At 36.7% G+C, this 15,175-nt stretch overlaps 1 protein-coding gene and 1 non-coding gene across 2 annotated transcripts in view; one reads left to right on the forward strand and one right to left on the reverse strand.

Annotated features, from left to right (window-relative positions):
- Positions 1–8,108, reverse strand: part of C5 (complement C5) — a 75,003-nt gene extending 66,895 nt beyond the window's left edge. The window contains exons 1-3 of the mRNA XM_031450343.2: positions 7,954–8,108; positions 4,144–4,336; positions 1,797–1,959 (exon numbers count right to left, since the gene is read on the reverse strand). Coding sequence (XP_031306203.1) covers positions 1,797–1,959; positions 4,144–4,336; positions 7,954–8,018 — 421 coding nt within the window. The 5' untranslated portion in view covers positions 8,019–8,108. The remainder of the gene's footprint in view (positions 1–1,796; positions 1,960–4,143; positions 4,337–7,953) is intronic.
- Positions 8,109–13,441: 5,333 nt separating this feature from the next.
- Positions 13,442–13,513, forward strand: TRNAV-GAC (transfer RNA valine (anticodon GAC)). Its single transcript has one exon. It is a non-coding gene; the product is annotated as a tRNA-Val (tRNA).
- Positions 13,514–15,175: the final 1,662 nt, after the last annotated feature.

Consider the following 15,175-nt stretch of genomic DNA (forward strand, 5'->3'; position numbering starts at 1 on the left):
CAAGATGTAATCAATTTTTAAAAGAATTACTTTTCAATAATTCTTTTTCTTCTGTGTAAATAAGGCTTTGTGCTATTCCACAGATTAAATGATAATGAAAATACTTTCCTAGTGCTTACTCTGTAGTAGGCAGTGTTTGAGTGCTTTACACGTGGGAATCTATTTAACTCTTACAACAACTGTATGAGGTAAGTTCTATTATTATCTCCATTTTACAGACGAGGAAAATGGGCTCAGAGAGACTGAGTAACTCTCACAGGGTCACGGAACTAATAACAGCCCAAGCTGGGATTTGAACCCAGACAATTTGGCTCCAGAGTCTGCTTTTAACCACTATACTTCACTACCTCTCCCTAGTGGGTCGAAGTTCAGAGGAACGTTCTCTAGTTTTCCTCTGTGATTAGAGTAGATGAGGATACCACACCTTCTTACAGGAAAGTTCTGATAAAGAAATAACAAATGAGGCTGTTCTTAGGGAAAGCCTTGATAGCTAAGACATGTCCCAGGCTTGGGATATCAGACTACTTATCGAACAAAGACTGAGGACACTAAATAGTAGACAAGACCCAACAGGACTCAATTAATGGTGCATCCTGTAACTTAGGAGGACTAGGATGAGGATATATTTGTTTCTGCAGATGATGATGTTTAAAAGGGCCCAACTTTATGGGCAGAGACTGCCTCCTTGTATATCAAGTTATCTTCTTGGCATCAAGAGGTGGTAATATTCTGGCAGTGATAGCAATACCCCACCCCCTAGGCCTTGCCTTCCTGAGATAATGATAGCAGGTGCTCCTGCTGAAAAGGTAATGGTGCAGGCCCGTTCCATCCCACTACTGTCATCATCATCAGCCAACACTTAGCAAGTATGCACTATGTGAAAGGTTTTCAGCAAAGATGGCTGGTCCTGCCTCCCTTCCTCTGTCCTTCACCAATAATATCATTATGGAAATTCCATAACCTCTCTCTTCCGCTCACAGTTCTCTCATAATTCCATCTCTGATGTGCTCAAAAGTTAATGATGGAGAGAAGGAGAGTGAGGAATTGAAGACCTTGCAGGCACGTGAACATATGTGGACAACATTCATACTTTTCTGTGTTTTTGGTTTATTGGGAATAAATCCAGTCATCCCTCAATCACAGAGTTTTGACTGGCCATCCTGCCTTTCTTTTCCCCTCTAACAGGTAAACCATGAATATGAAACAATGTTCTAACAGGAACTTACTTTTAGGTAGACCCCCTTAGAAGATTAATACCCATATAATTCTGCAATTTAGCTTATTCTTTGCTGAATCATCTGATTTGCTAAGGTTTGATTTGTTTTTTGAATTTGAGGATTAGCCCTAAACTAATAGAACTTTTAAAATGAACATTGCTCTATAATAAATTATTTTCCCATTGCCAGAACTATATCTGCAATTACATCTTAGACTTTTTTAATGATAAGACCTAATACTACAATTCACAATTCTTAAATAGCTTTTTTCCTACATGGAAATAACTGATGGGGTAGACAATGTAATTGTTGATTTTTGTAACTTCCGTATGAATTTAAAATTTGAATTTAAAATCAATTTTAATTTAAAATTAAATTCCATTAAATTATTTATTTAGCAATTTCCATATAAATTTAAAATTAAAATGATATTTATGAGTGTAAAACTAATTGGGAATTGAGACTCCCTTGAGCAAGTCAGAAAACCGTCTCCGCTTAAAGTCAAGTATTAAAAAGCTCTGCAGTAGAGTGTCAATCCCACCCCTCTCCTCCCAGAGAAAGAAGCACATTATACTCTACCTGACTGGTGTGGAGTGTAAACAGGTTTGTCTGTATGGATGAAGAGAAATCCATTGTCGTAGGTTACTGGCACCTTTTTTGATTTTGAAAAATGCTTTGATACAACCTCCAAATACACATGTGAAACTGGGTTTTGTCCTCCTGACAATTGTTTGGGTTGTATCTGTAAAAGACAACGTTGATGGAGAAGAGTATAATAATTTTAAGGTTACAAGACATGTTATTTAAAAAGCAGTATAGGAGCCAAAAGAGTAAATAAATTTTGCCCAAAGCCCATCAATATCAAATATCATGATCACCATTTAGCTTTAAGCAATTAAAAATCCGTTTGGTTCCTTGCGCCCCCAATTTTATATGCATTTAGTAAAACTACCACTATAGACACTCTCTTAAACTTTCATTTCACCAGCTTGCTGAATTAGCCCACGATCGCCATCCCCTTGGTTCAACATCCTCACTGATGTTCAGGACATTTTGTGTTGTATCTCCATCTTTCTGTTCCCATGGGTTGACCTGTATGCTTTCCAATTTGTCTATGAAATTGTAATGATCCGCTTTACATTGCATGATATGCACATTTAATATGTAAAAAGTAACAGAAGAAAGAAAAGTGCTTCTACGGAAACTTAGGCTTTGGAAAAACAGGATAAAATTAGAACCAATCACGTGGAATTAGATATGTAAGAGTACTATAAAAGTTTAGAAAACAGTAAAGGTCTATAAAGATTCTACAGTCAGATTGCTTTGTAAGTGTCTAAGTTCTTTCTCCACTTGAAAGAAATAGAAACTGCAGAACAAATGATTCGTTAAAGGTGTGACACATAAATAAGATCTGCCGCTCCAATCAGTGGACCCAAGAGAAGACCCTGGCACAACATCAAACGATTAGCAAATAAAGATACATTGTAATGTTGAGAGAAAGCTAAATGCTAAAGATATGCATCAACATTTATGATTTCCCCACCTGAATTTATCTTTCTAATTAGCCCTCTGAGTCAGCACTGTTCAATAGACCTTTCTGTGATGATGGAAATGGCCTATATCTATGCTGTGCAACATGGTACCACCAGTTACCTGTGCCTATTTGAGCACTTTAAATGTTGCTAGTATGAGTGATGAACTGAATTTTTATTTTCGTTAAATTTGATTGACTTAAATTTAAAGGTAATAGCCACATGTGTATGGCTAGTGGCATCAGATAAAAGTGTCTACTGAAAATAATACTTTCAGGAAATGAATTTTAATTCTTAATAAACCTAATAAGTGGAAGTACTTGTTAAGAGATTAGAACATTTACTATCAAAAACATTAATGAAAGAATTCCCACATTTGATTAGAATTTATTTAGATCAGTATTTCTCAATCTTAAGTAATATATAGACTCCTTTTAAAGAATAAAAAGTTCTGGAGGACTCTCAGTGTTGACTTTTTGTTATTTATAATATAAAAAAATTATTTTTTTACAATGTTACTTAACTATGTAAAGACCTAAAAAGTAAGTATAATATTCTTATGCTTATGACTTTTATATAATTATAAAATTAAAAAATTTATAAAATAAATTTAAAGTGCTAAATATCAATATAATTTTAATTTTAAGCTCTTTATACAATTTGAAATTTTAATTTCTTTTTCGAGAACTCACTTTAAAGAAACACTGGTCTAAATGAACCTCAGAGACCGTTCCTAGTCTACCAGTCTTTGATTTTTTGGTTCTTTATTTTTGAATTTATGTAAGAATTTAAAACAATATTTTTCACTTGAATAAATAAAAGTAAGTATAAAAGTTATTTTTAGTTTAATAAGAAATGAGTACAAGCACTTCTCTAACCAAGCTATACAATATCTTAACAGAAGGAAAAGTTATTTGATACAAGTTGTTTTTTCTGTTAACTATGGTTGTAAATGAGAGCTATTTACTATATCAATAACTAATAGTTTTGGAAGCTATAATTGTAGGATACTGGAGTTTAAACAAACAAATGTTCAAGGCATCCATAGGTTTTTGTAGGCAATGCATTACAGGTCAATATGAATATTTATATTTATATTTTCACAGTAAACATGTGCTTTCAATTTGTTTCCAAATATGTTCACATTAATACAATTTTATTTTCCAATAAGAACATTAAAGTTTGCAGGTATTGTTCCAAAAGCAGACACAACTCTCCTATTTAGAATTTTCTTTTTCACCCGTATCATAATTAGTGACTGACATCATCTAATAATCACACCGTGGCAGAGTGGTATAAATGATCAAATCTCTATGTTATCAATATTCAAATTTGATACACAATTTATTGAGAATATTCTATACGTATAAAGAAACTGAAGGATAAATACGTACTGTTAAGAGTGCAGAATTTTGGAATTTATTTTCTGTGGATAAAGAGACATAGCCTAAAGAGTAAGTAAACTTTTTGTCAGGGTAACTTTTAATAGAGATTGTTGCATCAAATGCTTCAGTGTATCCATAAACTTGAATTACAATATTTTCAGATGCTCCAACACGGAATACTTTAGGTGCTGAGATGACATACCTGTTGAAACAGAAGAGAAGGATCAGTATCTTTATATGACATAATCTATAATATTTCTGACTTTTTTCCATCTCATTTGAGAGATTCAATTTAAAACAGGCACATTTTCTCAAACTTAAAAATGATGTTTTAAAATAAAAATTTATTTATGATCTATGACAATTTCAGTATAGTTTCCAAGAAGAAATAGCTTGGAATTAAGACTTGAGAAATACAGCTGGAGATTTAGTTAACATTTAGAGAGGTACTAACAGCACCTTCCCTGAGCTACTGAAACAAAGGAAGAATTTTCCTGGTAAACAGGGTCAATATTTCTGACCAATGAAGGAAAAAACATCACAGGCATCAGAAGCTGAATTTCAGCTCTGCCACCTGCTAGCTGAGTGACCATGGTAAAGTAACTAACCCTCTCTGAGACTTAATTTACCTGTGAAAATATCACCGTCTTTACCAGGGTGCGGTAAAGATGAAATGAGAATAGGTATATGAAAGCACCTAGCATGGTTAGTACTCAGTGAATGTTATGATTCATTAAGTTCACGGAATTAGTTGAAAGGAAGTAATCTTAGAAGTATCGTGTTATCCTGGCGAGTGGATAAAGAAAAGGATAGAATAACAGTGACCTGGGGAATGCATAAAAATTAAAGTAGTAATGGAGGTCCTTGAAGAACAAATAATAACAATATTACAACAATAATGATAATAGTAACTGAGAGGCTGTATTAGCACTTACAACTCTTTTCATATTCACAACAGGCTAGTTGTAGAAATTATTATTATTCCTATTTTACAAGTGATAAGAAGTTAATTTGACCAAGGTCACATGGCTTATAAGTGAATGAGGCAGGACTTTATATTTAGGCCTCAGTCTCTGTTGTTATGTGTATCACTGAGGTCAAGGTTACAAACTATGTTTGCAACCACGGGCTGTTCCCTCAGTTTTATTTTTCATGTGATTATAAAGAATTGAATCTATATAAGTTTTTGAAACAGAAATTTAAAATATGTGGATTTTCATTGCTTTTTAAAAAGAAAACGTACAAATATAAACTAGGTTATTAATTATATATCCCAAAAGTATTCATTGGAATAGTGAGAGCTACATGTGCTATTAATAGAGAGAGGAGTGAATCGTCATATGTTGCTCTCACTATTCCAATCACCACAATGTGACTGAGTAAGTCAAGTGGCTAAACAGGTCTGGAGGGCACGGGCCACCCCACTTGGCAGAATTATTGCAGGCTCCTGTCAACATTACTACGACATTTAAAGTCTTTTAACATCAGCAAGTCTTTAAAAACAATGAAATTAATTTGGAAGCCATTAAGTTCTTTAAAGCAACTGGCAATTCTCCTACATGACAATTAATTTGGAAGCATTTACAGGAAAATTGTAAAAAGGGGGAAAGAACCTCCAGACTTGTAACCATCATCTCAGTTCCCCACATGCAGGAACAGCAGAAAATGAGAAAAATTCCACTTTGATGATAATAAGGTACATTTACTGAAAGCTTACTCAGTGCTAGGCACTATTTTAAGCATATCTATCTATCTATCTATCTATCTATCTATCTATCTATCTATCTATCTATCTATCTTACTGTGTTATGACAACCACTCTGTGAGGAAGGTCTTATTATTACTCCAGTTTTACAGAAGAGGAAACTGATAATTAACTTGCCCAACCAAGATCACACAGCTATTAAATTACAGAATTAGGAGTCAAACCCAAGCAGTCTGTTTCCTAAATTAACACTTTCAATTGCTAGACTAAACTGAATTTACCAAGAGTTTTACAAGAGAAACCTAGGAGGGGAAAAGCTGTTTTATTTTTGGTATTATTAGAAGTTTTACATTTTTCAGTTTAGTATTGTTTTAATTTTGATCATCTGTGTGGTGGTGGTGAAATATAAAATAATTTATGTTTACAACTCCCTAAAATATAGCTCTAGGACCACCCATTCATACAGATTGTGGTCCTTAGTGATGTTATCAGTGGCACAATCTATCACATAAAGAATTTCATACTTTTCTTATTTTCTTTCAATAGTTGTACAGGATATAGCCACTGAGCTTACAAAGAGGCTACTTTGGCTCCTACCTGGAATGTTTTTTCCCCAGATACTTGGATGGCTTGCTCTGGCACTTCCCTCAAGTTCTGTTTGAGTGTCACCTCCTTGGAGAAACTTTCCTGTCCACACTATTTGGGGGGAGGGGGGGAGGGCGGTGAGGGAGGTAATTAGGTCTATTCCTTTACTTACTTTTAGAGGAGGTACTGGGGATTGAAGCCAGAACCTCATGTGTGCTAAGCATGAGCTCCACCACTTGAGCTATGCCCTCTCCCCACTGCACCCCATCACCCCGTCCACAATTTTAAATAGTGTTCCATCATTTCTTTATCATCTTCCTCCCCTTTATTTATTTTTTCTTCATGGTACCTGACCTTATTTATTTATTCATTCATTTCTTGGTTCATTCATTTATTCATCATTTTCCTCTCCACTTGAATGCAAGCTCTATGTCGTCTACTACGTTCTCAGCGCCTATTACATGGTTGGTGCTCAATAATTTTTGTTGCATCAGTCAGTTGAATTTATCAATTTCCATGTTGTAAATGGTACACTCTCACTTTTTCAGGGAAAGAGAGAAGATGCTTATTAAGGGCCAGTACAAAGTAGTAGGAAAAATTCAGTATCATGGGATCCAGAGTCTAGCCTTAGTTCTACCACTAATTTAAAGTCATATAATCCAATCTCTCTGAACTTCAGTCGGCTGTCTTTCAAGAAGAAATGAACAAAAACTATTTAGGTAATGGGGTGATTGTGCCATGTGAGAAAATCAGATCGGGGGTAAGAGAGTGCTATAAATTTATGACATCATAAGTATATATTTACATTGATAACATATTTTGCATACTTACATATATACATTTATGACAAAATGGAAAAAACTGAAGTAGTAAAGAACAATCCTTAATGTAAGCCCTATTTCTGTCTCTCTTAGTGGTGTGACCTTCGGCAAGTTACTTTATCTGAATTTATCCTTGTATGTGAAATGAGTAGATTTGATTAGATTCTCTCCAGTTCCTCTTCAGCACTAAAATGTTACTTCTTGATATGAGATACATATTTTAAAGATATAGCTTAAAATGCACATTATTTCAATAACACCAAAATTTGTGAAGAATTAACTAATAAATTTAGATGAAATTACAAAAGCTTTTCAAATCACAGTATTAGAATTGATCCCCAAGTAGCCCTTGCTTTACTAATGTTCAGTACATGAAAAACACAAGGAAATTTCTGCACTAAATAGAAATAAGCAATAAATGCTAAGAAAGGTTATTATCTTGAGGTTATTTTTTGCTTTTTTGAAGAGGAATTTGAATAATCTCTTATGTAAATTTTTACAAATAACAATCCCTTAAAACTGACATGTTGTTAGCCACTCATCAAACCAAAAGCTTCCATGACTTTCTTATTCAGAGACGAGGCTATTCACTTAGTGTTCCCAGAAGAAGAAAGTTATTTACAAATTAACACAGTTTGTTGAATTTACTTTTTCACTCATCACATTGATAAGATGCATTGAAAAATGAAGATGGGTTCTTTTACTTACGTTTGTTCCTGGCCCCAACTTTTCCCCAGGAAGGTTAAAAAACAAAGTATGCCCCAAATGCCCATGCTGGAGGTTGTAGTAAACCATGGGTATAACCTCCCTGAAGTTACTCTCCTTTTACATAAACTGAGCTTGAAGAATTTGAGTAAGTTGGTTTACTGGTTAATTATTAATGGCAAGAAGAGGGACTTCTAAGTAGGAAAAGTAAAATTGGAACTGAAACGACATTTAATGCCCAGGTATAAAAGGAAGAGATATTTTATAGGGATTTACACCTAGAGAATTTACTTTGATTAATTCAAACAAAAGGATTCTAACATGGGAGTTTGGCACTAGGATGAAATGGCTCAGAGTTAGACATCAGTAAGTCACACTGTCCTTACCTTTCGTCTCTGAACCAGGCAACTGCTCTGATGTTTTGTCATCTGAGAGCATGCCTCTGGTAGATCCTCTCTGATACTGATGGAGACTTACCTGGATTCACTTTCAAACTGAGGTGATTTTAGACTGGGCCTGGTTTACACAGGGCTGATGAAGTGGTATTTCTAGAGAAGACCTAAACAGTAGTGAAACTGGCACTGGATGCCCAAAGAATAAGACAGATCTGCAAAGGGGGTCTATGGAATAATTCCTTGGTCTGTCCCCGTCTAGAAGTAGAGAAAAGACTGTGACTGGAAGTGAAAACATCATGCTGAGGCTGCTGGCATCATTCTTCAGGAAAAAAATGACCAATCAAATACATTCATTTTTAGTAGGGAATGAATATCCTCCAATATCTATTAATTCATACACCACAAATTCAAAATTTGCATTAATTCAGGCACAGAATATCTTTTTCAAAAAATTAACTCATGTTACACTTTTCAGTGAGGTTTTTAATTATTTTAATAAAAGAGCTCAAGAAAAACAAAGCTTCCTATGACAAATGAGTCTAATAATGAATTTAGAATAAAATTTAAATTTTATCTTTAAAATTTTTACAATGGTTTATGTTCATTAGAAAGTTTTTATTTACCATCTTCCTTTTATTAGAACTCGTTTCTAGCTTAGCATATAATAAGTACCCTATTTTAAAAAAGTAAAACCGATTCCTCTAAACATTTTCCCACAATTTAGATGTTTTATGGTCACATTGGCACTCTTTCTTTTGAATTAATAAGGTTCTGTTTTACCAACACTTTCGTACTGACTTCATTGGGGGAAAAAAAGGCACACAAAAGAAAATTTGATGCACAAATTTTGCTAACAATGTCTCTTACATATGTTACTGAAATGGCAAAAATCTGCACTCTCGTCTGACCCATTTGTTTCAGAAGGAAATCTGTAAAATAATTAAACTGAGTTGCGAAAGATAGGTCAAGTTAAAACAAACAAAGTACTTTTGCCATCATTTTCGGGAAAAGACCTTTAGGAGAAAGTGAGAACACTCAAAAATCATAGATAACATTTGTATTTGAAGTGAAGGAAATTTTTTGCTTGTATTATAGAGTCAATATTAATAAATGACATTTACAAACCACCAGCATGTTTCTCTGATAGAAAATACTTAAAAACATGATGGATCTCAAAGATTCTTGATAGAACGGAAGTTCAACAGTTTACAAATTCTCAACTGTGTTTAACTAAAAACTAAACATGGCTCAAAGATGGATTCTTCTCTACATTTTAAAATGTTGACCTTTGGAGGAGTCTTTGGTTTTTATACAAATTCTCTACCTCTAAAAGAGGAGAATCCAGGTCTAGCAGAAATTGTGGTGGTTACATACCTTCCTGCTAATGCTACCTCAATTCGACCCTCAAGATATTGTTTGCAGCATTTTTCTTACTTCCCAGGAATAGGTCTAGTGATGAAGAAGAAAGATCATGAAAGTTAGTTCACCATCTTAACAAGACCTACAAACTCCATTGCATTTTACCCTGTGCTATATGAGATTCAGACATGGAGAACATGTTCCCAACCTTCAAAGAACTTATCCAAATAATGACAACACAGTAGCTACCAATTATTAGCTCCATGTCACAAGTAGTGTGATAATTAACTTACACAAACTGTCTCTAATCTTCACAACCACTCTGAAGGGTGTTATGACCTCTGGTGACCAGTGAAGAAACTGAGGCTCAGAGAAATATAGTGATATGCCTCAGGAAATGCATCTAGTAACTTGCAGAGATGGGGATTTGCTTGTGTTGAGAATCAGTAGGAAAAAGAAGGGAGAGATACGAAGCCCTACTGAAGTCTTATGCTCTCTTTGACACCATCTCCAGCTATTTTGTCTGTGATTGATTCTCCATATGATAAACTCTTTAAGAATATATAGCCTGGCCCACACATTTTTTGATTCTTTATTAGATACTCCTGTACATTCCAGGTGATGGTTCTGAGATGGGGATAGGTGTGACACAAGAGAAGCACTAGTATGACTTTTCATCTGATTCTTCATTCCTCACAGGGTGCTGGGTTGAGACTGGCTGGAGAGGCAACCAGGTAGACAACAGATTCGGGAGATTACTGGAAAGGCGGGGGTAAGAGAAGGTAAGAGCCTGGAGAAAAACTGGATAAACCATGCCCTAGGGAACACAGTGGTTCAAATCCAAGAGTGGATGATTTTTTGTTTAAATCCCAAATGGTAACTGAAGAACGATAAAGAAGAACCCTATTGCTCAAACTATTCTTGTGAGTCACCAGTGGAGTGCGTTGGGATAGCACATCCCAAAAGGCCACTGCAGAGTCCTATCTCAGTAATGGAATAGGGGAGGATTTCTGAGAAGAGAATGTGGAGGAAGTGGAAAATAATAAGGCCAAAAGAGAAAATCAAGTGTTTGTGATGGAATGTAGTGAAGGACATTTCTTCAGAGGAAACAAAAAGAGACAAAATAAAAGAAGGTGCCCACTTTTTCTTTATCTCTCAGTTTTATATTTTATAACCTCTCTGAAGCTATTTTTCTATATGCTAGACCTTCTAAAGAATGAAGCTCAGTCCATTAATCCCCTCTTTGGCTTCACCGTCCCACACTTTTTCAGATAATCTTAGTTCTTGCTCAACGTAAGTTTTCTTACCTAATTCTAATACTGGTAACACATCCATACTCATCTACTCATCCAGTGGCTGGATGTGGTAACCAGTCTCCAAGACGGCCCCCAATGTCCTTACCTCCCTGGTATTCATGGCCTTGTGTGGTCCCCTCCCACACTGTATCAGGCTTGGCCCATTGACCAGCAGAATATGGCAAATGCAAAGGTGTGAGATTCCTGAGATTAGGGCATACAAGACATTGCACTTCATAACTTGCTCTCTGTTAGACTGCCTGCTCTGGAGGAAGCCAGCCACCGCAAAGTAAGGACACTGAAGAAGCCTATGGAGAGGCCCATGTGGAAAAGAACTGAGGCCTTCCCAGAGCCATGTGAGTGAACCACCACGAAGATAAATCTCCTAGCCCCAGTCACGCCTTTCAGTGACCACAGCCCCAGCTAACACTTGATTGCAAATTCGTGAGAGAACCCAAGCCAGAACTACCCAGCTAAGTCATTCTTAATGGGCCATTGCCCATTACTGGTGGTAGTGAATGCAAGGAGCTTTCACAAGGGTAGCACTTTTTAGAAAAACTTAGTGGCTTAAAATAAACAATTATCTTCACAATTTTTAATGGGCAGGAATTCAGAAATGCCTTAACTGGGTAATTTTGGCATGGGTTCTCTCATATGAGTTTGCAATCAATTTGTGAGCTGGAGCTGCAGTAACCTAAAGGCGTGACTGGGGCTGGAGAATTTACCACCGTGGTGGCTCCCTCACATGGCTCTGGGCAGGAGGCCTTAGTTCCTTTCCATACGGGCCTAAACTACTGTGTATAAAATAGACAAGCAACAAGGATATACTGTATAGCACAGGGAGTTATACCTATTGTCTTGTAATAACCTATAATGGAGTATAATTTGCAAAAATACTGAATCACTATGCTGTACACTTGAAACTATACTTCACACAACATTGTAAATCAACTATACTTCAATAAAAAAAGTTTAATTTGCAAGTGCACTTTAAGTTCGTAAAGAACAGTGAGCTCAGAGGCCTGCTTGGAGCGCCACCTGCTGGTAGTAAGAATAGCATCCCAAGCAGGCTGGAATAATTGGTGCTGGTGCCAGTGCTAACCTGTGACACATTTCCAAGGTAAACCCTGGCTTTCCATCCTATGTCTCTTCTGAGACCTAGCTTCTTCAATTCCTGGAGGTAACACCTGCTTCGGCTTATTCACAGAAATGCTGAAATGTGACATCCCTGAGCATCGAAAATCACATAACCGTATAAGGAGTTCTTATCATTCTTTCTAGCATCTTCTCTCTCCTGCTTTACCAACTCTTTTCTTTCTGCCTGCAAACATGCAAGTCTCCATTAATAGGGAAAAAGGGCAAATATCAAAAAACTTCACTGGATTTTTTCCCCACATCACTGCTAAATCTTTCAAAGTCTTAGTCTGCCGCCCCCCCCATATAATTTTCTTTTCCCCATTCTATTCATAGAATACCCCCCTCCCCAGAATGTTTTCTGGGTATCTCCATGGAAGTTAGATAAGAAATGAATAAAATGATCACCCAGAAGCAGAGGCCACTTTATGCTGGTTGGCATGATTTGACATTATTCCCATTTTACAGACAAAGAAACTGATGATTAGAAAGGGTTAAAAGGAAGGAAGCAAGCAAGTAATCCAGCCCGGAATTGTTTTTTTTTAATAATAAAAAAATGGGGGGGGGGAGATAATTAGGGTTACTTATTTATTTTTATTTATTTTTGGAGGATGTACCGGGGATTGAACCCAGGACAGTATGCATGCTAAGCATGCTCTACTACTTGAGCTATACCCTCCCCAAACCCAGAATTGTGTAGGGCCACCTATACAATTTGAGGGTCCCGGTGCAAGATGAAAATGTAGAGCTGCTTGTTCAGAAAGCAAGAAAAAAGTGCTGTTAAAGGTATTAAAAATATAAAGCCTCTTCCTTTCTGCTGTGATCTCTTCTTCAACTTGCTATGGTAGTTTTGTTTTCGTTTTCTGTTTTTTTGCTATGTAACATCGTTCTAAGTAAAGGAAAATTAAAATTTTGAATTAATGACATGAATTTTGCCATTCATCTTTATATTGTGCAATGTTGGTTTTAAATGAAAATGTAAGAGTATTTAATCTGTATGTAGAATCACTGAAATTATATAACTCATATTTCATAGCTCTTGCATGCATATATATTTCATTCGTCCCAGAACAGTGGAAATGCTGCACAAAACTAACTCAACTGTTTTTATTTTACTTCTTGATATGTGTGTATTCTACTAACACTCTCTACCTTTGCTTGCTGATGAATTAGGGAAGCCTGAAAGGAAAAGGAACTATGGGTTATCCCATCTTTCCCTTTCCTTCTCTGTCATCACATTTAGTGTAAGTAGTTGGCTAATGCAAGGTAGCAACAAGAACAAGAAAGAATACGATGATGTGGGGAATAGGGGGCATAGCTCAGTGGTAGAGCACATGCTTGACATGCACAAGGTCCTGGGTTCAATTCCCAGTGCCTCTGTCAAGGGAAAAATAAATAAATAAATAAAAATATAATTTAAAAAAAGAAAGAATATGATGAGTTTCCTCGGTCATTTGCGTTTCTTTGAATACCTTCTGCATTCAAAAAAAGTTCTGGTTCCAATGGAAAATGTGGCCTCTAGGGGCTGTCAGCGCTCCTGCTTACTAAGTCATACACATGACACACTCACGTTGAACTCACTTGGAGTCTCACTCAGCTTCTGCACCTTGTGGGTCCCCCGGAACACTGTGTCCATGGGGTGCTACGTATGCTCTATGGGAATGGGGTGGCAAGGAATGGTGAACATATGAATCGCACACATCTCCGCTAATTCACATGCATGCTCCGTAGTCCCGTTAGACTTTGCTTATAAGACACAAGTTTGAAGATAAAATTATGAATAATTCCAAGACAGCAACAACAAAGAACTAACTTAAGTGTACGGCCCTTCTGAGTGCCGGGCCGTGCCACTGCACAGTTTGCATGCCCATGACACCAGCTCTGGAGTAGCTAAGCCAGGAGAGAACTCATACCTGACCCCAAGGACAAGTCTCTTAACATATCACATGAAGTCTCCTCAAATAGCACTGGACAAGGCATTGGCAGAGTGACAAAGAATGTCAAGAAGATGAGAACGTTTTAAGAGGCCATATAATAGGCAACATTGAACTGCTGGCCTTGGCTCTAGGAGGGTTAGAGAGGTTCCTGAAGACATAGAAGGACTGAGGACAGGAGGATGGGAAGGGGTAAAGGGTGTAAAATCTGGGAGGGGACTGGTAAGGAGGTAGAAGTGCTTGGAAGGAGATAGTTGTCAGAAGTATAGAACAGCCTGGTTACTTTCAGCAGACATACAGATTGTCAGGGGTTATGCCCTAAAAATAGGTCAGTTCCCAAGGGTAGGGCAGACAATGCCCTAACCTCTAGACACTTGGGGAGCATTCATTTTGGCGGTCGGCATCTATAAGGTACTTTCAAAAATGGACAAGACCAGAAAGGCAGAGTATCAGGAGTCAAACAAATGATGCTAAAGTAGGGCAATCCTGGGACGCATCCCTCAGAAGGCCAGGCAGGAGGGTGAATGAAGAAGGCCTATGTGCAAACAGGTAGGAGCTAGTTACAAGTCTGAGGTGAGGGGACAGCCAAGATGGAGGCAGGGTCCATGATCAAGAAACAGACCAGCAGTGGGAGTCATTGTTTAATGGGTACAGAGTTTTTGTTGTGAATGATGAAGAAGTTTGGGGTATAAATGGTGGTGATGGTTATACAACACTGTGAATGTCCATAGTACCACTGATGTATACTTGTGAATAGTTAAAATGATAAACATTGTATTATATGTATTTTTTAAAAATATCTTAAAAAAGAAAAAAAAGAAAGAGACTAGGGTATTAGGTTTACCAGACCAAGGAGAAGCCAGAGGTCTAAAGATTAGAATTAAGGTTTATATAATATGAGGAAGGAGAAATAGATGACAAATCCCATATTATGTGTACTCAGTATCTTAATAACATCCTGCCTCCAGAACACACAGAATCACTTCTGAGAGTTCTACATTTTTCCATTAGGAAAATCATACCTTGGGGGGTGATGGATGGGATCTGGCTAGGGTAAGGGTAGGGGCTCTTGAAGACTTTTTCCTCTCCACTTTCTGAGGAGGAAGCA

The sequence above is a fragment of the Camelus dromedarius genome, chromosome 10 (genome assembly GCF_036321535.1).
Source record: "Camelus dromedarius isolate mCamDro1 chromosome 10, mCamDro1.pat, whole genome shotgun sequence".
Lineage (NCBI taxonomy): Eukaryota > Metazoa > Chordata > Mammalia > Artiodactyla > Camelidae > Camelus > Camelus dromedarius.